At 38.2% G+C, this 23,398-nt stretch overlaps 1 protein-coding gene across 1 annotated transcript in view; it reads left to right on the top strand.

Annotated features, from left to right (window-relative positions):
• NPAS3 (neuronal PAS domain protein 3) overlaps nucleotides 1–23,398 on the top strand; it is a 613,103-nt gene that overhangs the window by 564,602 nt on the left and 25,103 nt on the right. Inside the window, exons 7-8 of the mRNA XM_056347593.1 lie at nucleotides 15,489–15,682; nucleotides 22,219–22,325. Coding sequence (XP_056203568.1) covers nucleotides 15,489–15,682; nucleotides 22,219–22,325 — 301 coding nt within the window. The remainder of the gene's footprint in view (nucleotides 1–15,488; nucleotides 15,683–22,218; nucleotides 22,326–23,398) is intronic.

The raw sequence follows: 23,398 nt of genomic DNA, 5'->3' as shown, positions 1-23,398 counted from the left end.
AGCTTTTTCATTCATTTCTGCTTGCTCAAGTGCTCAGAAATGTATGGTTTTTTTCCTAACTAATAAACTGATTTCAGTTCTTCTGATCCTTCATGTTGTTGTATTCTTACAAAGACTGTGTCAGTTAGGTCAGTCCGCCACTAGACCTAGCACTGTGTTTAAGAGGTACCTAAATGTAAAGCCCTGTTTTAATTAGTTCACAGGGCATCACTGAACCCAGTATGGCTCTCCCAGCGTCGTGTACCCAGGGTTAGGAAAGGGGCACTGGGCATAGTTTTTACTGAGGAAGCAAGGAGCTGATTCACAATACACAAACATGCATTATGGGTTGTTTTGAGCCACTTTATAGTCACATGCATTCATAAATTTTGATATGGTTGTAAGATGCAGACTTTGATGGTACAAAGCTCACAGAAGAGCTTTAGATCACTGGAGGAACCACAAACAAAGTTTATGTTGACAATTTATCAGCTCTTCATCAAGGAAAATTGTTTTTTAGTGCCTGCCTATTAGCAATCACATGCATATTATGAAATTGAGTTTTGGGGAGGACAGCGTGCCATCTGTCTTTTCTGTATTTTTTTCACAATGCATTGTGCTACAGTTAAAACTTTCTGTCCTTCAAAATGGTATAAAATACGAGATGTCTGTAATAGAGATACTTGGAAAGAAAAATATACTAAGTAGATATGTAAATTCTTATAAACGTTATAAACAGGCAACTACTAATGCAATACTTTATGTTTTCGCTTCAAGTGCCCTCCACATTTTCCACACACCATAGTGCCCACCATGTGCTCTTACTCTAGGTTTCACAGTGCTAAACTGATAACTAATTAATATATATCTCAAGGAGTGTGAGAATGCTTTCTTCATAAACTCTTTCTGGTTCATGGTTTGGTTTTCTTTATTTTGTGCCATGGAACTGCAAATGCCTGATGTGGAGAATGAAAAAGATGTGTTCATTTTCTTTTCCGTGTTCTGATATGCTAAGATTTTATCAATAATATTGTTTTCCTGTAAAAATATCTGCCTCAGAGAAAATCTGTTGTGTAGCTGTCAGGATTACACCTCTCAGAATATACCTGTGATGATTCCGTTAAATTGATAAAAACAGAACACTCTGCTATGTAGAAGGATTGCTGAAAAGAATATTCCGAGGCCCTTTCATGTGTAACAGCACTTGTATGGCAGTACGTTTATTGTGCTATAAATTCCATCACTGATTTTGGCCATTTCAAATTGATTCTGCAGTAACTGTAAGTAATGAACCTTACAGACAGAGCCAAGGGAAAAAAAAAAAAGAAAAAAACACACAAGCCAATAAACTTGTGGCTGTAGGAATACAAATTGTAGAGTTCATTTAGCCTCAGTTTTTATCAGATCATGCAGCCAATACCCCACAAAGCCAGAAAATATATCCAGCAAAATATACAGTTCCATAGCCCTGGCTTGCTTTAAATTTAGCAGCTAAACCAGGCAGTCAATTATTTGAAGCACGTTTCAATGTAGTCTCCTGTGGATTTCACCTGAGATTTAAGGAAGGTGCTCAGTATAAGTGGATGACAAAACAGGAGAAATTCTAATAGAAGTGACTTAAAACAGATAATAAGCCAAACCCTGAGCTGTTTTAAATGGTCTGAGCAATACCAGGCATCAGTAGATTTCATAGGGGTGTAGATCGATGTACAGTGGGCTACTAATGACTCCCCAGGTCAAAATATATATGTCTCCAAAATTTACATATCTTCCTAGCCTGTTTCCCTTTCTTTACTGAAAAGTTCTACTAAGTCAACAAGAATTATGTGATAACTTTTCTCCAGCTATCTTTACCAATCCCATAGATTTTAACAGAGAATGTATTTGCTTGCTAAAGATTTCCATAGGATGGTGTTAAAACCCATAAAAAAGATACTGTTCTGAGGCTTTTCACAATAGTTTTGTGGATTTCTATTACATTCTACAGGAACCCACTGATGCTGATTTCTTAAATACTGTATACATTCCTCACAATCTTATCAGTGGATGCCAAGGTCATTTAGACTCATTCTGCAAATAGATCATGGATCTATTCTCACTAAATCAGTGGCTGCTCATGTGATTAAAGCACATATGAATATACGTGTATGTTCTATCCATAGTTGTTACATGAAGCGCTAACTTCAGTTTTTAATGCAAATGCTGAAAAGATGTAAGTTTTCTTCTGCAGAGTTTTCCCAAGTTTACAGGTGAGAGAAGGCCATGTTTTATTTTGTGTGTGGGGAAAAAAAAAAAAAAAAAAAGTCTGGGTTGGGTTCCTACAAACCTTGCAGCACTTCCATGCATCACCACTTGCACACTCATGTATCTCACAGTCTGCATTGAGTGCTGAATTCATTCTCTGTGTCTATTGTACCTAACTGCAGATTTATCTGAACCTCTGTATTGTCTGTGAGAGATATTAAGTCCTGATTTTGAGATCAAAATGCTTGGGTCCATTCTAGCCTTATAAAGTCCACAAAAAAAAAACTCATTGTCTGAGGCATATTCCCTGCCTTTCTCTATAAAAGTCTATTTTGTCTGTTTGACCAGTTTACAGCAGCAGCCTGAGTGACAGACAGAGGAAAAAAACCACAAAAACTGAGTCTTTCAGTTAAACACCAAATATGGTGAAAGTCATAATAAAATAATTAGAGTTGGGAACACTGTTTTTTCTCTTGCACTCTGCTGTTTTGTGCTGCAAAGAGGAACACAGTGAGGAAGTCTGAAGTCTTGTGAATAGCCCCTGGTAACCAAGAGCAAAGAAACCTTGCTCATTATCTCTACACCCCTTCTGAATAAACATTTCAGCAATTGTAAATGAGTGTGCCATGAAGGGCAAATGAATGGCTCTCATTCCAGATGAGAAACACTTGACAGCTGAGCAACCTGAAGGTGGTTGTGAAAGTGCAGATCCTGTGACCACTGGATGATGGGGCAGGTGTACCATTTATTTCAATATGACCTGAGATGCATCATACTCTTAAATGAGAAATTCCCAGTCTTGCAGAGGTCCTAGGTGTCCAAACATTTTTTGTTAGGACTGCAGTAGGTGAAAGATGGATCTGCCCTAATGTTTTTCTTGTTATTTTATTAAATTACATAGAAAAACTTAGTCAAATATAAGGAATGGGTGGGAAAATGTGGATTGACAGATGGCATGCAACTCCCCTACTGTATCTCGTTTATAAAATATGATTGATGTGGAGGTAATTTCTTGGTAACTTGTTTTTCAAAAAAAATCATATTCTAGGTGGTGGGTTAGCAAAAGAAAATTAATCTCTGCATGTTAAACTTGCCAACTTTTGAATTAATTGCATGAGTACGACAATCAATTAATAAATGTTAAGCAAACATCAGAAAATCAGTGAATTAAAAATTACTAAATTGATTCCAATGCAGATAAAGCAAGAGGCTGCCTTAATTCTTTAGTGTAGATTCAAGAACACGAAACCTGTCTCATCAGTTCTTGCTCCTCGTTTATCCACATCTGGCATTTAAAACAATGCTGGTTTATTATGATTTTTACAAATAAATTGCTATCTATAATCTAGCTTGCTACATTAAGTTGATTATAGAAACAAATCATAAATAGTAGTCCATTTGTAGCTGTCAAGGAGAAGGTCAGAGCTTTGCAAAGACCATCCATCTCCAAGTGGAATAAAAGTTTTTTCTTCAAAGGGAAATCACACACCTTGTTTGGGTGGACTTCAGCTAATAATGACAGTGCAGTTTCTTGAAGTATCCACAAAAACCCTCCTCTCCACAAAATTAACTCAATTTTGTGTTACAAATGTTTTGTAAAATCAGTGTGATTTGACATGAAACAAGTCTCATTACTGAGTATTTCTGGGCAAATTTGATTAAATTGAAAATATGTCTTTATGGTTTTACATTCTTCAAAAGTTTCAGGTGAGGTTTAGGATGGTACTAGAGACTTACAGGTCATGTGTCTATGGAAAGGAACTCGAGCCTGAGATCCAGAAATTCATGACCTATTGCTATTACTGCCACTAAACACATAGTTTGTATGTTTCTATTAATTTATCAGTGTTATTTCATTTCATTTCACATGTGCTTAATTTACAGTAGGCAATGCCTTCCTTGTGTCTTAGCACAAGGGAGCTCATAACCTAGAACACTTCTGGGACTCAAAAAATATGGAATTTGTAGACATCTGAGTAATTACAGTACGTCAAGGAGAAGTCTAAGACTTTTGCAAGGCTTTCTCAGGTGAGCATTTCTACAGGGGATGTCCATTTGATACAAAGCAGCTGCATTTACAGCATGGGAACTGGCACCATCCCTGACCAAAAGTCTGAAAGAAATTAAGCTGGCAGTGGAGGAGCAGGATCCTCTCATGGATAAGTAAGTGCATTAAAAAAAAAAAAAAAACAACAGTTCTCTGAATTTAAGTGGTCAATGCTGCTTTATCACAGAGATTGCTGTTCCTGGGGCCTTTGGCTTTTAACATATTCATCAATTAAATGGAAACCAAGGTGAACAGGAAAGTTACCATGCTTACTGGGTTGTAAAAATGTAGGCCTAATGTGAACAGTAGCACCAGAACTTCATGATTCTGTGTGAAGGGGCGATAAAATAGCAGATAAAATTCAGTTCAGGTAAATGTAAAGTAATACACCTGGGAAAAACAATCCTGGCTGTTTATATTCAATGAAGACCTCTGAACCAGCTGTTGCTGCTCAGAGGAGGTACCTTGGAGTTGTAATGGGAGGTTTATGAAAGGAACAGCTTAGTGCTCAGTAGTGGTCAGAAGGCAAACAGTGCTAAGAAATTGTTAGGAAACAGATTAAAAATTAAACAGAATATGTCATTATACCACTGTATAAATCAATGTTTTTCCTTTATCTTGAATACTCGTGCACCTGTTATCCAACCTCATCTCAGACTGAGGATCGTTGACGAGTGACAACATTGATCAGTGTTGTGGAACAGCTAAAATATACCTAGGAGATTCAACTTGGAAAAAAAATTACTGTGAAGGCATAAGATTGAAAACCTTAGTGTATAAAGAAGGTCAATGGGGTATAATTTTCTGCTGTCTTTCAATATGCAGGGTGGGAAACAAAATTAAAGTAGTAAATGGCAAATTCAGAACAAGCAAAAGGAGGCACTTACCGATTCCAGGGTTCAATAGTGAAACTCATTGCCACAGAGCACTATGAATGCCAAAAGCTTTCCAAATAACATCTCTGTGCCTCAGGAGGTGCTGGGAGAATACACAAGGGAAATGCCGTTAGGTGCTTGCCTAGTCTGACACTCTCCCTTCATGGGCCTGAGTGACACATTGAGGATGCTGATCTAGACAGGCCTTTGGTTTGACCTGCTACAGCTGCTCTTAAGGACACTCCATTGCTCCTTTGGAAGGGCAGTCATGGTGTGCCCTAGGCTTCTTCTACAGCCAGAATCTCTGTAAAGCCACTTTTGGGCTTGGGGCTTGTAGTCTGAACAACAGTTACTTTGTCAGGACCACGTGAGACCTGTTTAAAACTGCTCAAAAATAGCACTGAGATAACTAATGAGACTAGATATTGGCAGACGTACCAGAAGACTCTTGCCTCCCATCCTATGATCATTCCTTTTCGCCATCTGGATGTGGAGGCATTACTAGCCACCTGCAGCAGCTTTTCTGAAATTTCCAGTTACATTTTTCATAAAATCAGCTCACATACTTTGCTGTGTTTTCTCCTTCCAAACTGAAAATTTTTAGTTTAGATATCATTTAAGTGTCATTGATGGGAAGAAGATGAAAGCATATGAATAATGATGGGAAATTAATCTTTTTTGCCCATCTCCACCTTTGCTTTTGTCACAGGTGTGGAGTTCTGCAGGAAAGTTCACACATTCTGTTGTCCAGGATCTTTCAGTACAATTTGTGTGTGTGTGTGCACGGCCAGCAGAAATTGGACCATGTTGGGGGAAACCATGAAAGCATTAAAATAAACAAAATGGTTGCTTTTCTGTGTAAAAGCCTGTACCAGACACCATTAGCACAAGCAGAGGAACCTTGGTATCAATGACACTTTAAAAGTAGTTCTCGGCCTTTTTCATAGCATGTCCCTGCTTTAGTATGATAAAACCTCAGCTCTTTCTACCCATTTGGCCACAAAACAAGGAAAAGTGAATATGAATTTTCTTGACTACCATCAGAATGAATTCTGGGGTTGCAACCCCAGGTGAAGAGCTTGAGTAGAACATAAACATTACTGTCTTAATCAAGGCTAACTTGGGGAATCCATTTCTGTCTTTACAGACAACAGCATTTGCTATGTTTTTCTCTCTGTGTAGAAAATGCATTAATGTCAGATATTTTGTTTTATCTTGTTCTTGCTCACTGTGCAGAGAATCACCTAAGATAATTGATGACTGCTAAGAACTACATCAAATAAAACAGTAGGGGGAAAAAATCCCTCCCCCCCAAAACCTTTATTAAAACCCCTTATTTCTCCTTCCAAAGATAGAAATAAAGACACTACTTCTGAAGAATACTTATTATTGGTTGTCTTTAGTGCAACAAGATTTGGTTGCCCTTACATACAGGATTCAGGCAAACTTTTTTTAAAAATCTTTTCCTTGCTGTTGCAGAATGAAGTAGCCAGCTTCCACCTCCACCCAATATTCTGATAAAACTACATTTGAACTGATGCAACAGAAGTCCTTTTTCAGTTTTAATTTTTACTACCGGAGGGAGCACTGGAATTCTGGAATAGTGAGCTCCAAGAGAGTTTTCTCATGGGCAAGGATGACAATTCCTCTACTAGAACCCTGCACATTTCAATAGCTAAATGCTTTCAACTTTCTTTAAATAGTATTAAGGAAAAAATATCCTCAAGGCATTATTTTTAAAGGGGACTTCAAACATTCCATGAGGGGAAAAAAAGGCAACACATTTGAACACCAAGGGATTTGCAGTAGAAAATCTGTTAAAGTGGAGCTATCTTTTGAGTTTCAGGGTTAAATGAGTATTGGCCGTAAGTCAGGGATGCAGACTACCAAAAATTCTGAGGCATTCCGGATTCCTAGCTTAGACCAGAAGTAGCCAGATTCTATAAGAGATCATTTAGAAATAAGTTAGTTACATTAGCTAGATTTTAAATTAACTATGTTTCATTTATTCCTCCAAATTCAACATACAAAATCCATTATAACATTTGCTAGAAGTATAAGAAAATCCCAGGTTCTTAATCTTTTTTACTATATAGACTTAATTCTGCAATAACTCAATATTAGATATTTTAGAGTTTATATATTAAAGCAGCTGTGAAGCAAGCAGATATGCAAGGGTAAATCTGCTCATCTTGAATCCTTCTGCAAATGGTCTGCTCTGGAGGTCATATCAAAGAGATTCTTTTTCCAGCTTAAACCTGTCTCTTCTAAATAGATCTCAACCTGATCTCATTTAATGCATTGATGTCTGGTTTCTTAGTCATTATATTTGCTGTATTACATATCAGAAGGACTCTTGAGAAATTCCCCCGAATTGATAATTCTAATTTCTTATGTATAGCTACTCTATATTCACTCTGAGGACAGCTGTATTGTATGCTAAACCACGAATTGTAAAAATTGATCCCTTTGTATGTAGGTTTGTATTAAACTGAGATACTTTATTTTTTCCTGTTTGTTGCCACACATGGGTTCCTGGTGTCAGTTTGTATTTGACTGTTTGAGCATATTAAAGTTTTGCTAGTGCTTATGATGTTCTTGCCAAGAGCGCTCTTGCAGCAATCCGCACTAGAACAGTCTTTGTGCCAATTACTTCAAAAAGAATTCTGTTATAAACCCAATTTTTATGGCTACTTTTTCAGGTTGCAGTGTGGTGATTTCATTTAGTTTCTTCTTTTTCCATTTTTTTAATGTTGATCTTCTTCAAATGCTTGTAAGTTTTGGATTATAAAAAAATAATGTGGTGTTGATAGATTGAGTTGTTAATAAGACATCTTAAAAAGGAAAGGGGTTCAAAAGTATTAAAATAAAACCTGGCATGTTGAATTACTAACACTGCATATATTTAAAGGCTACTATTTAATAGTAGAATGTTTGGAGCTGCTCTTGTAGGGGCTGGTTATGAAAATAGAAACCTTTGCAGTTGCATAAAGCAAAATAAATGAAAAATTATAATATATAATAACTGAACACAATATTTCTTGAGCTTATATTACTAGGCTGATTTCAGAGATGTCAGGTCTACAGCGTCTTTTGTTTAGAGAAAACCAGCTTGCTAATCCATGGCAATTAATAAAAAATCACAACACAGAAAAGGAAAGCATGATAATATATTTTACAATACAGATATGGTTTTGAATTTTGATTATGCAACACTTACTACTGCAATGAATGCCAGTGCAGAACTGGACCTCAAAATTCTGACGTGGAAGCCATCATGGTGATAAAGATATATATGTGTCCATATACAGTGCAGGACACTATGTTATGCCATACTAAACAATAACTGCTAATCTGTTACCCCAAATAATAACATGGGAATGCTGTTTTTTAACAGAATGAAAAATCAGCCACAAGTTGAGTGTCTAATAACGTTAATCTAAAGGATCTAAAAATGTTGATAGCAAATATATTTTTGTTAATTATTCTTGAGCAATCTCTGGTCTGCTGTTCATTCCCAGCCTATTATGATTTGATAACTCTTTAAAAACAAACTATTGTACAATCTTGACAATGTTTTTTGGTTTAAATGGCAGCTTTAGGAATTGTTTATCATACAACAGTCTTCCTTTACTCCCATATAGAAGTTGTAGTATGTTCTTTAGAAAGCCTTAACCTAGCCAAGTCCAAATCAGGGAGCTGCATATGATAGATATAACGTGCTTAATATCAGGTTCTTGTTTTGTCTTCAGCCTTTTGGAGAGTTAGAAAGCTGTCCCCATTTCTTTCCCTTTAGTTTATTATCTAGTGAGAGGCAAGTGGGAGATAAGAGGTTGTGCGCCCTGAGGTTGAGGCAAGCAGCTTTTTGCGTGAATGCTCAAAACGCTAACTTTTACACAGAAGAGTAGCTGTTCCCTGTGGTGTACTTGAATGAAAGTGACTGTGGCTATTGTGCTTGCTGCTGGTCTCAACATTCCTTGTATGCAATAAATAATACTCTAGTCAGGTCATTTTAGGGATTGAGCAAGAGCTATGAACTGAGCCTGCCAAGCCAGGGTGTTTCTCATGTGATGCTTGTCTTTAAGCACCCAATGAGTTTGAGGTCTCATAAGCATACTTTTTTTAAACCCCTTAGGATTAGCCTAAATTCTTCCTCTGACTGTTTTAAGCAGCAAAATGGCTTTTGAATCTTATTATTTGGAGAGAGTGATATCAGAGGAAAGATGGAAAAAGCCTAGAGTGTCTCCAAAAACTAGTATTGACTTTTTAGCAATAAAATATGTCCTGAAACCAAATAATGCTGTTTAAATGTAAATACCATTTCCATTTTCAGACTGTCTTTTGCAGGTGTATTTGAGGGGATTTGAAATGTACTTGTAGATGGAAAAGAGGCTATTGACCTTGAAACTATGTATGTGTTAGGAATAATGTTGGCCTTCCTTGAAATCAAACTCATATTCTTTGAATGGGTACTCAAGACCACAACTCTTAACAGTGTTTCAGGTAGCATTCAGTGCAAAACTGAATTAAGACGGACTACATTTTACTTACAAAGCTATTTCTCAGGGGTCATAGGTTACTGCCTAGTCTCTTTTTTTTTTTATCCACCATGGTTCAGAATAGTTCACTGACAGCTGCACTAACAACTATTTTCCTTTGTTCTGGTGCAGACTTGATATAATAGGACAAGGTATGTTTGTAGAAGCAATGTCTTTTACTAGACGAGCTACTGTAGTCAGAAAAAACAAACATTTTTCAACATGCAAGCCCTTTTTCAGCATCTAAAATCAAAGCAACAAATTTCTGAATCAAATCAGAGTTGAGAATAGTTACTTCTCAGTAATTAGTTTGAGTAGTAAGTAGATACATTATTCTGTTATGCTGTCCAAGAGAAAAGGTAGATGATACTTATGAAGCTGGAGATGAGCAATGTTAACAAGGGACAAGATTATATTATGGTTATTTTGTAGATGAAAAGAAATCGTAAATCTAACATTATGTAGCAAGAACATACCTCCACAAACTTTACCTTTCACAGCTTCTTTATCTGAGGGGTGATTGATCAGGTTTCCAGACATGCAGGAATCCCCAAAGAGTGGCCACTGAGAATGTGCAAACTACTTTACATGGCTCATGCTGCAAGTCCAATGTGTCTTCTCTGTGTGAAGCTAACTGTACACATGATGAAGAATTGATCTGTGTGTGTACAGCAAGTTGGATTCATGCGGGACACATCAAACGTGCTGCATATGTGGGATGATCCAACTTATTGCAGCTGTAGCAGCTCAGTCCTTTTCAACACCAAAATGTCATGCTCTGTGGGACCTCCTGTTAGGAATACAGCAGTGTTTATAGAAATGCAGTAAGTCTGAGAATGGGATATGTGAGTATTACTGGAACTGCAAACATAAAGGCCTTACTGGACCTCTCTGATCCCAGCTGTTGCTGCATGGTAAATACAGGCAAGTGATGTGTTTTCCCAAAGCTTTCCCAAAGATGGGGAGAGTAGGCTTTGGTCACAATGAGGATGGGGCTGTGGAACCCCAGAAATAAATGGCTTCTGACCATGAGAAAACGTAAACAAATACAAATGTTGTAGTAACTACAGTGGGGTACAGGGAGGAAAGAAGAGAACTGTGATAAATAAATAAACCTGCACTGAAGTTTAGGCTGATGGGCATGGATATATTTTGATGTCAGAAAAGGAAAACATTTAAAATACCACTGTGTGAATTCCAGATGTGACTGGACTCTGTTTCTTTGAGAAGTCCAGAGAAAAGCCTGTTTCCAAATGTTCAGTCTTAGCTTAGAAATTACCTGAAACCATACAGGAACCCTTTACCTTGTGGAGTGTTAAAACATTTGTCTCACTAGTGTTACCAGCAGGTTTTGAGGTGTCTGTCCATGCATCTGTGAGTGAAGAGGAACACAGCATTTCAAAAGAAAAATGTAAGAACATGGCCATAGTTTGTAAAATATTTCTTCAGCCGATTTTAGCAGTTCAAATTAATTGTGTTTTAAAGATTTAGGTGTTGATTTTGGAAGTATAAGATAACATCTTTGGGAGACCAAAACTTACATACATGCATATATATATATATATATGTATCTTTGTGAATCACATTTGCTTCTGTATAAATCCATGTATGAGTTGTTTGTAAGACAGCTAAATAAATATCTAGGCACATAAACTAAATTAGGATGTTTTCATATGTGACAGTCTTCTCAAAATTTGGGTCTAAGCAATAATTTTAAGGCTTCAAATTTAATATCTCATTAAGAGAAATGAGGTGGAGGGAGCGCTTCTGCCAGTGCTGCAGTTTCAGTTCCATAATAAATTGGCATACTGATTTACACAGAGAACAAAAGAAATAGTTTAGAAATTTCTTTCTAATGGAAGTTTAAGTTTTGAAGAACACAGAGACATCTGAAAGGTGAAATTCACAGATTTTTCATGCTTGCAGGTTTTTATAGCCTCTGGTAATGCATGTCCTTACTCTGACATCACATGTATGTGAAAAAATGGATGTAATATTTAAAGATGTCTTTTGACAAAGAAAATATTTCCATCTCCAGAGGTGAGATTTAGCTTTAAAGGATGATGAGCAGGTTCCAGATGTGTTTTTCAATTGCTGGGCTTTCCTTTCCATAACTATTGACAGAGGGAAGGTTTTATCAAGGTCTTTGTGATGTGCTTGTTTATAATGAGTAGACATCAGTAGAGCACATCTAAGCGCTTACCGCTAACAGATGACTAAAGAGAGCATATGGCAGGGAAAAGAAATATATATTTGCCCAAGCAATGTGGCTTGTTAACACTCCCACACTCATAAACTGTGTTTACATGTACTTAAAATATTTTGCAAATCCCTTTTCTAATCAGCTAAAAATAAAAGCCAAATAATGATTTTTTTTTCTCCAATGCCAGGCAAAGTTGATTTAGAATTTTTTTAACAAAGCAATTAAACAGTACAGAAGATTTTAATAGTATTTGCTTTGCTTCAGCATGACACCTTTACATATGTCTTATTTTCATTTAACAGTGTTAAAAGATTTATTGTTACAGAATGCTTTTTGGTTCATCCATCTGTTTATCCAAGTATAACTATTATATAGATAGGTTTCACCACAAGCAATAACATGAGTCAGAATGACCTATGTCAAATCCTGGTCTAGATCAGGCCACAAGGTTTATTTTGACCATAAGATTTCCCTCTGCTTCTATAGGATTAAATCATCATGCAAGTTATAACACCTGCCAATAAACAGTTTGTAAGCAATAAAGTCTCCATACTGTTAACTAAGTCCAGCTCCCATTCAGGTAAAAAAGGAGTCTTACTACTAATCTTATTTAGGAGGTAGATGGAGAAATGCTGGGGAAATCTGTACAGCTCTTGATATAAAAAGTTTCAGACAATCCCTGTGATTAGGCGTGTAGCATTCACCCACCTTTTTTATAACCGGCAGAACACAGTATCACTGTCTTCTCTTGCTGTGACATCTAAATGTGCAAGTCTATTCATATAGTGTTATTAGAAAGAAGACAATTACACTTTAAAGATGGATATGGACTGTGGCATACTTTTCAGAAGAAAGCATTTATAAAGAAAACTGCACAGAAGAGCTGCATTTACTTTTGATTTTCAGAATATTCCTAGCAAATTTTTGGTAGATATTTACCTCTGCATCCAAGTATTGTCCTTCATAAAACAATTTATTCTTGCAATTTAGCTTCATTAAAGTCATAATACTGCTTTAGGTTATGATAGACTAGTGCTGTGGGATTGAATTATAAAGAGATTAATTTTAGCTACCAGAGATAATTGACCCTATAATTCCTATCACCCCTAATCCCAGTTCAAATGAACCAGTGTTAGAAGTGGCAATATTCACAATGTAGACAAGGTCATGACAGCTAGAATTGTTTTTTACTACCAATTAGATTTCCCACTTGGTGTGTTTGACTAATGTTGTCACAGAAAGGGATTTCAGGCATGGAAATACTGTTTCTTTAGAGGCACACAGGCGCTGGAACTGATGAACAGTTTGCTGTACATTTCCCAGTGTACAGAATCAGAATGCAATTGAGTGCTGACCCCTAAAATTTGAATTCACATGGGGATTTAGAACATGTTTTGATCCATGATAGAGCTAGGAACAAGCTAGATAATTTGAATCTGGAAGAAAACTCTCTTGAAATTCAACAATGTTAATATATGGTGGGTCTGGCAGGTTTGGAATGGTCTATTGGGGTAATACAGCATCCGAGGTGTATTTCAGATGAGGAACCAGAAAAAAACGATGTGCTGACTGAATAGAGAGTTGTTCAAAAACAAATCATGTTGATATTTAGCTGCAAATGACACGGAGGTTTCAAAAAAATACAATGAAGAGATAAATGGATTTTAAGTATGATATATCTTAAAAATTTCCTCAAGTGACAGTGCCAACTTCAAACATATTAGCATAAGGACTCTTATGAAAAAACAACAGAAAAACAATACTTTTGCATAGCACGTTCAGTATAAGATTATTTTTCACATTATTACTAGTTATCTATCAGCATTTTTCCAAGCATTTACAGATTTGAATTTTTGCAGTAAGCTGAAACTGCATGATAAAAAGAGACAGATAATGATAAAAAGCAGATGTATATGCAAGCCTAGCTAGAAGGAGCAAAATATACTATTACTGCCCCTCCTGTGAAGTTAATCCTATTTCTTTTAGCTATTTCTTCATTAGTTAATGAGGTCTTGAGAAAAAAAAATAAAGTATGTTTGAAATGGTGTTTTTGCATCCTTGCCTTTAGGAACTTTTTCAAATATTCATAGAATAGTTTGCCCTTGGAAGGTGCATTAAGTGTGAGTTTAGGCAATAATCACTTCAAATGTGGGTGGTCAGAAACCTTCAGCTGAAATGGACAAACACAGCAGCTAATCACTTTCCTCATTCAGATTCACTGGCTAGAGTCAAAATGTAAAATAGCAGAGAAAGGAGAGATTTTAATAATTAGGTTAAAAAAAGAAGCAAACTTCAAGATTTAGATCACAGATCTGCTAGCATGAATTAGATCTGAATTTGGATGCACTGTGATTTGAAGTCTTATTAACGAAAGATTCTCTTCTCTCTTGCTTTCTGTTAACAATCAATCTCAGATCAGAAGCACAGTTTGGCTGCTGTCTTTGTGAGATGAGTATCAGTGGACTTGTAACTACATCCCATCTCTGTCACCTTCTCCAGTGCACCTGGTACCGAGCAACATCTCTGTTGACCTCTAGGTAGTGAGTCTGGGATCACAGTGAAGGGGGCCCCCATCTCCTCTGAGCCTCCCCTTCATGTTGGTGTTGTAACAAACACGCTCCGAGGGTGAAAATCTGGGAAAGCCTGCAATTCCCAGTTCTTATGGCTCTCTTATCCATGAGTACAGGAACTGCATTTTCCATTTTCAGTTGATATCTGGCATCAGTGATGTATGTGTATTCTTTTACTGAAAAAAACCAACCCCTTTATTTATCCACAGAACTCCTGAAGGAGTGAAACTGGAAGCAGTGGATTGTTCTTTTTCCAGAGTTTTAACTTACTCCATTTCAGGCAGTATTCTTAGAATTGCACTCTCCAGGGGTACAACTGGATCTCCTGGGCATCTTCTGGCATTATCTTGTGAATAGGGAAAGATCTGCCCCCAGAGATCTCTACACATACATGGTGTACTAGGCAAAAGCATTGCATGTCTACCAGCTCTTAAGAAGCTTGCTTTGGATGCAAGAAGACCATCCTGCAGCTGGGCTCATTGATCACTTCTAGGCTGTTGCTTCTGGAATTGCCAACCACAAAGAAGTAATCTAAAGCTCTGAGCGGTGTCTCCATGGTGGAGGTGACTAGCAATTCAATTAAATTCGTTCTGGAAAACTTTTTAAACTGCTGATCTTTTTGTCTCCAAATGTTATCAAATTAATATTTCATTAATTTCTACCTTCGTTATTTCAGTTTTATCCCACTTTCTTTTCTATTGAATTTCTAGTTTGTTTTCTTTTTCTTCTTTCTTTCTTTCTGTTACAACCACCAAAAAAAAATCAAAACCTCAGGAGTTCTGAGGGTTTTGTTTGATGAATGTGAACCATTTGCCTGTTATGTTCTTTCTTCTTTTTTGCCATGAGGACATATAGGACATGTTGATAGCCAATATTAATAAGCTTAACACTAATACTGGCAGTTACTTAGTACAATTTTTGGTTGTTTTAAGTGGTTTGTAAGGAAATAGTAATGCTATCCTTTACAAGAAACTGATGTCATAGTTGCATCCAGAATTCACTGGGGTTTCTTTTATTGTTTTTATTTTTCAGGTGATTCATATAACAGGCCGGTTACGTCTGAGAGTGTCACTGTCCCACGGACGGACAGTACCAAGCCAAATCATGGGACTTGTTGTCGTTGCTCATGCTTTGCCACCTCCTACAATTAATGAAGTCAGGATTGACTGCCACATGTTTGTCACTCGTGTGAATATGGACCTCAATATCATTTACTGTGAAAATAGGTACAGCTTTTAGCTCCTTTTTTTCTTTGTTTTAGCTGTATGTATTCTTTGTTCCGTGGGCTTGGCAAAAACTTTTGACATTTGTGACTCCTGCAACGTCATCCTGGTGTTGTATGAGAGCATAGACGTCACTGTCATCATCATCATCACCTTCATTTCCATTACATTCTCAGAGAATAAAGGTAAATTAAAAACTGTAATTTGCAGGACATCTTGCTGGGATAGGGGAGGATGGACCAGGAAAGACTCCGCTAAGCTTTCCCTGCTTGCAATATCTCATTGTCCCTCTCAGAGGCAAGATGTGGGACTAGACAGACGCTGGTCTGACCTGTATGGCTGTCCTTATGCTCCCTAGTCCTCCCCTCCACAAGTTTTTCTGTCTGAAGTTTTAAAGTTTTCCATTTTTAACTAATTTGCAGATTACAGCACATCGTGCTCAGTGTTTAATGGAACAGAAGCACAGATGGCCTAGATAGTAAGCTAGAGAGGTGGGATCTGTTGCAGTAAGAGGTGGGAAAACTGTAGAATAAAATTGGTTAAGGGCATACTGGGAAAGACAGCAGTGAAATGGGAACAGGTGATGAGGAGTTGGTTGAGGGGGGGGCTGTGTTCCATGTGATAGCGACAAGTGATCTAGGAAGGTGGAAGATAGGGTTTAAATTCAGCTGTCTGCTCCCTGGGGGCTGGGTGTCCCTGGCATCAGGAGCTGCCCACCCACGAGGGTCTGTCAAGGCAAGGCCTGGCAGCCAGGGCCCGTCCCAGCGCCCCAGCCCGGAGCAGGGCAGCGAGGGGCACGAGGGCAGCCCCAGCCCCCGGCACTGGGCACAGCCGTGGGGACGGGCCTGGCTCGGCAGGGCCTATGGCAGGGCAGGGCTGTGGGGAGCTGGACACGGGCCCTGCTGTGGCACCAGCACTGCTGGGGCAGGGGCTGATGGCCCCGGGGGCTGACATGGGGTCCTGGGCCATGGGCAGGGTGCAGAAAGACCCAGGGGGGCTGATCAAGACCATTAAGGCTTATTGGTGTCCTCAGAGCCGTGAAAAATACACATAAAATTAAGGAACAGGTATTTAGAGCAGAGTGAAGATCTAAGGAAGATATAAGTAACAAAGAAGTTTGGGTCCATTGACAGAAGTCTGAGGTATGTGCGAAAGTTTGGAAAGGAAGTGAGAAGGCAATGCAGCCAAAACCAAATTTTGTCAAGGGGACATATCATCAAAAAGTGGAACAAACAAGATGAATAATGCAAGCTTTTCATGTGACAGCAGCTGTAGCATATTGGAAGTTAAGAGCGGAGGCTCTGATATGAGCAATCATGATTTCTCAGTCATAATAGAATACCTATGATCAGGATAACACAACAATATAAACTTTTATACAAAGAGATAAATGCTTTGTTGAATCAGAGCCTTAAATATTTTTAAATAATCTTGGATTTCAGTTATAAGGTTATCTTCGCTGTCATGTTGCTGAACTGCCACAATAGTATTATTAATAATATTACTTGGCTATTAGAGAGAACACTTCATCTAAACTTCCAAAGCAGTATCTAAAAGAGAATATATTATTCTCATTTTTAGGCCTGGAAAAACTGCTCTGTAGAAAGTGGCTTGAGCAAGGTCGCAGAGAAAGCCAGTAACAGTATTAAAGTTTGGGCTGAGCTTTTGGCGGTGACGCTACCCATTAAGCGTCTAGATTCTGCACCATCAGGCAGCTGGTGAAAGAGCTCTGGGGATTAGCAGAAGGATCTAGAAGAAACCGTTTGCCTTAGTCTTTGACTTGACTCTGACCTACCTAGGTAGCAATGGAAGTCTGCTGCCACTGTAGGGCTTTTCAATGGCCGCTGTGAAATGAGTTGCTGGTATCTGTCCAGTTCTTAATGAACAAATTTCCTTTTAACCAAATCACCTGCACTTACTGTCACCTTTGTTGGCAACCTCAATCAAAAAGACAGGAGTCAAACGGATGTGAAAAATATACTCCATCAGGTCAAGTATGATATGAATTTGTGGGCCATGCTAGAAAGACATATACTTTCTCTGCCACCAGTTTGGCATTTTTATGAGCCCTAAGTTGTATATGTTTTTTTTTTAATTAAACATTTTTCTCACACCTTCCCTTTACATTCATGTAGCAATAAAACCTTCAAATGCCTGAGAAAGGCATCAATGAAAAATGTAAAATCCATCAGATGTGGAGTGCTGATTGGTAACCACATAGAAAGAGCTGATAACACATGGTAAACTATGGTAAACCAGCTGACTTACACAAAGTGTTGAGCTTACTAATGGTTTTCATTCATGAAGGTAAAGGCAACGTTATAAAGCAACTTTTCCTTGTTTGTGATGTATTTTCTCTCATATGCTAGGGTAGAATGCATATGATGGTACTTGAATTTATGGTGCAATAGTTCCATTTTTAGCCCCTGTTTCAGTGTTAAAAATAGTTTATAAAAGGAATTTCAAATAGTAGAAACACTTCTGCTGGGCTGGGAGGTGAATGTTAGCTCACTGAGGCAGCAGGATTTTCACTGATAGAAATTGTAGTAAGATTGACAGGACTTGGATTTCATAGCAGGTACAAAATAGAATATGACTGTAAAAGCTGGAAGAATGGAGAGGACAGAAGAAGGGAAGGAATTAACTGAATAGCTGATTGGAGCTGTCAGATTAATTATCTGGGCATTTGCCAAGGCCATTCTACGAGTCAGGGAAGTTGCAATCTCTCTTCTGGGACTATAGAAAAGGAGATAAGTATCCCATCCTGAATATATGGGCTTGACTCCTGGCACTTGCGGGCAGACGGGAAATTCTTTGTGGTGCCACAGTAAAGCAAGCACAACATTGATGAAACCAGAGAAAAATGGATCCACGCTGAGGAAGCTGTAAGCACTATTTATGGAGCAATGGGGAGTTACTGGCAGCTGCGGGGAGTATGGAGCAGAAGCCATGCTGCTTAACTGAAATGAATGCTCACAGTGGACCATTGGATCAGCAGGGGTGAGATCAATAGTACTCCTAGTTTTCCAAGTCGTTGCCTGCTTGCAACAGCAGGGAGCAGGAGTGACATTACTCAAGTCTTTGGGCGCATCTTGTTACTTTCCTCTGAATGAAGAGATCTGCAGAATCCTGGGCTCGGTGCACAAACTAGTCAACAGTTAGCTTCCCTTTGACACAAGATCCGTTAGCTACAACACCGGCTATTTCTAACAATATTTCATTCAGAGAATGTTAAATGGGGATGTAAAATTTTGTTGCCTAAATTGTGGTTTGTTAATCCATGTCTGTTTTCTAAATGTGGGGTTCATGTCATCTGAGCTTCACCATCTAGGCAAAAATATTCTAATCCTTTATTAGTCAATGGAGTGGCAAAAGCACCTGCAGAGGACAAATCATCTTAGACAGTGATAAATAACTAAAAGCAAAATAAAGAGACTTCTGCTAGAGTACAGCATCATTCTGTGTATTTTCAGTGTCAACTGTTAGTGATTGGAGACCATCTGGAGAGAGCCCATAGCTCAGTTTAATGTGGACTGCCATAGCCATATCTGCTAATATATGCCTAAAAGGAAATAACCCGGTGAATATGGTGGTTTCCAAATGGAAGAGGGTTGGCCTGTTGGCCATGACCGTGGCTGCCAATAGTTTCTTCAGACATGTAGAAACAGTCTTGTGTAGAGAGCCTCAGGCCTAAAAATGTGTGCACAATTTGGTCCTAACTCAGCGAAGCACTGTACCGTATACCAACCTCTAAATTTCAGTCATGTTAGCAGTCCTGTAAGTCAGTGGAACCACAGATCTGCTCAAACATAAGCATGTGCTTTTTTTTTACAGTTTTACAGAACTGAGTTCTAACCCATCAACCTGTTGCTTTATTTTGTCGAAGGGCTCAGAGGCCACAAGATCTGTCTCCTAACTAGTGCTCTAAGATACACTATAACATTTCTTTCTTTTCTCCATGCAAATTATTTATTTTCCATCTTTGGTACCATTGATAGAAGCATGAGTGTCCTTATTTGATATAATTTCTTTTGCTTCTGGTTTTGGTGTCATTGCTTGCTAGTGATCATCACTTACATCTGCATATTCTTTCTGTTTCTTCTTCCACTTTTGTCATAAAAAAAAAAAAAAAAGAAAAAATCCTGTGTCCTGTGTCCTTCACTGTGTCCTTCATATGTCTGTTTGAAACAGCTTTTTCTTAATATTATAGAATCATAGAATTATTTAGGTTGGAAAAGATATTTAAGATCAAATCCAACCATAAACCTAATACTGCCAAGATCACCACTAAACCACATGCTTAAGTGCCACATCTACAGGTTTTATAAGTACCTCCAGGGATGGTGACTCAACCACTTCCCTGGGCAGCCTGTTCCAATGCTTGACAAACCTTTCAGTGAAGAACTTTTTCCTAATATCCAATCTAAACCTCCCCTGGCACAACCTTAAAATCAAGAGACTGTGAATCTGCTTCCACAGTTGCTTTACTGTGTTCATTTTTATTTGTGAAGACTTTACACAAACATGCTGCTGCAGAGAAACCAAATACAGCTGAGTCCAATGCACCGGAGGATGAAGCAGAATTATCATCTTCCATGTCAACCCTGTGAACTGTAGCACTCGCAGCCTGGGTACATCACAGGGCAGTGGCCTGCGTGGAGATTGCCCCTTTCTGCTAGGCTGGGCAGGGTGGGATTTCTCCCTGATCTTGAAGCAGAGCCACCTCCTAACAGAAAACACATGGTTCTTTGGCCAGAGAAGAGACATCCAAATGTGCCTGTGTGGAGAGTGTAGACATGACAGGGGAAGAGACTTGAGTTCTAGTTCCTGCTCCATTGACTGTTTTTACACTTAGTTTAATATAAAAAGATAATGCACGGTCCAGCGGACAGAAACCTTTCAATCTCAGACTCCCTTCCTTACAGTGAGGTTTCTTATGACTGGGCAGAGATCCCAGGTCCTTTGTTTCCCAGCCCATAATTCGCTGTGCAACCAAAGTGGAAGAACTCAGCAGGAGGGATGAGGAGTCCCATTGCCACCATTCTAGACTTGTCTTTATCCTGGTGATTCTGTCCTCACTGAGAAGGCAGGAGAGGTGCTTTTCAACTGTAGTTTCTGATAAACATTAGATGGCTATCCCCAGACAGGTATCTTACATTTGGTTAAGTGCTATAGCTATTAGGCAGTTGTTTGAAAGTGCACATCCTTCAACATACTGTGTCATGAAAGTGGGAGAAGGCTGCTGTATTTTGTGTTAAATTGATTTGACATTTTTTACTAGCAAATTTGAGTCCACCTGCTTTACCTGTGATGTTTTTCTTGTCTGTTTTGGTTTTTTTTCATTTGGGACAAAACTCCAGTGCTACTTTGGTGCTGTCTGATGCTTTCATTCTCCTTCACTCTTTCTAGTCTAGACTTTCTAGTCTCCCTGCCTCGGACACCCAGGCAGACACAGCTCTGCTAGTGAGTGCCTCAGTGGCTGTGTCTGCCCTCTCTGCCTGCTGGCAACCCCTCAGATCTACACAATTAGGTTTCTGGTTTAGCCTCCCCACTGGCCTCCCTCAGGATCATGCTCCAGTTGTTTCAGCTATCTGGTTATATCAAGATGTTTGGTGTTTCTTACAACTCCCTTAAATGGATAGCAATTATATCTTACAATTGCAAAGTGGGCTTAATCCCAATCATTGCAGCATATTTCAAAGCCTAAATTATTCTTTTTTCCAGAAAACCAGACATACTTTTAAATGCTTGTGTGAGCAAGGCATTTTCCAGCTGTTTTGCTATTTTCTGTACTGCATTTATGGACGTTGACATCTTGGCACTCCACAATAAAAGTTCACACACGCACACAGACACAAGCACACAGACACACAGACAGACGCACATACACAAAGGTCTGCAGAATAGATTTTAAAGTTTCTGTGTGCAATAAACAACAAAGTCCCAGTTGAAAGGGCCCAGAGTGAAAGCTGAGCTCCCAAATGAATTAGACTAAAAAAGATAACACCCTGAGGCATCTGTATGTCTCAGCATTTAAATTATATCCCTTGAAATATCAGTTTGGACTTGGTGCCAAGAAATGGTTGAAGAGCTTTTTCATGAATATACCCAATAGAAGACCAATCTGTTGAAATGCAATGTGTCTCTAATCATTTGGTATAAACATAACATGTTTTTACTTTATTATGTAACCTTGAATCATCTTGGTCTTTTAATGAGGATTTTAGACTGTTGCTAATGCTTTACAATTTCATGGAATTATATTGTCTTGGTGTTATGCTACGGGAAGAATATGCACTAGAATTTAACTTTCCCCTTATTTAAATGGATAAAATGATTTCAAGGTTTTTTTAAAAAATGTTTTATTTCTTTTTTTTATTTTTTTCCCTTTAAAGTTGTCTTGGTTGTACAGATATTCCATTCAAATTACTATAGTGGTGGAAAAACTTTTTAGCAGATTTCACTTTCTGAGTCATTTGACCATTCTTGTATTCTTTTCCTTCTTGAATTATAGGCTGTATTTTTTTTTTCTTTTTTAGGATTAGTGATTACATGGATCTGACCCCTGTAGATATTGTAGGAAAGAGATGTTACCACTTCATTCATGCTGAAGATGTGGAAGGCATCAGACATAGTCACTTAGACTGTAAGTACTTCAATTTTTGTCAAAATAATCTGGTACAACACTTCATTGTTCCTGAACTATTATTTGTATTCCATGACTGGGGTCTTCTGTCTTGTACCTGCTTTTTTTTTTTTTTTTGTCATAGGGTTTCATAGAGGGTGACTCAAGCTTTTTGTATGATTTATTTTCAAGTCTTTTTATAGACATATAAGTTTGTTCACATGTGTGGAAATAAAAAAATATATTGGTATTACCAGGGTTTCCAGGAGCTGTTCACTTACATGTTCTGTGCATTATTTTACTCCTTAAAAAAGGTATCGCTTAGGTGAGAAAATCCTTCTCTAGCACAGAAAATGAACTCCTCTGTTTTTTATTTCTGAGTCATAACATGGAAGTCAAAAACTGTGGCAAACGTGGAAGTCAAAAACTGTGGCATATTTGGGATTGCACCAGTTTTTTCAATACAGAACTGAGCTACAGCTCTACCAGTGTTTTAAGCACCCCATGTATTAACATCTAGATGGCCCCCATCCCTATAGCATCTAAGCCCCTGTTATTTGTACACAGGTAGTATCTGATCAGGATAAGGATAACAGAACAAAAATGTTACAAAGACAAACCTTACCAGAGAGCATGTGCACATGCCTGTGTATGGGGGGAGGTTCAGCTTGATTCCTTGTAATTAAACTCTTTTTATTCCCCTTATTAAAAGCCATAGGGCCTAATTCTTTTCTTGTTGAGATCTGTTGACTTCAGTGATGACGCTCCTGATTTACCCTGGTACGAAAAGAGACTTAGGCCCATAATCTCTAATTTATCTGTGCCTGCAGTAAAGCTAGATAATTCTTTGGAAGTTTCAGTGACTGACTGCACTTATGATTGACTTGTGTGTTTTTCTTAATGTAAAAGACTATCTGCAAACTGCCTTTTAAATTCAGAGTCCCGGATCTGAATAACTCTACTCCCCTTGTGCTATGTCCTGCGAGCATTTCCTAATAAAAGGGTAGCAGCCCAAGTACAGCCACACTTAATTTGCTTTTACAAAACCATATGACTACAATAGAAGGCAGTATAAATCTTGAGTCTGAAATTAC

Source organism: Falco biarmicus, chromosome 7, assembly GCF_023638135.1.
Source record: "Falco biarmicus isolate bFalBia1 chromosome 7, bFalBia1.pri, whole genome shotgun sequence".
NCBI lineage: Eukaryota > Metazoa > Chordata > Aves > Falconiformes > Falconidae > Falco > Falco biarmicus.
This window is presented reverse-complemented; position numbering and strand designations above follow the sequence as displayed.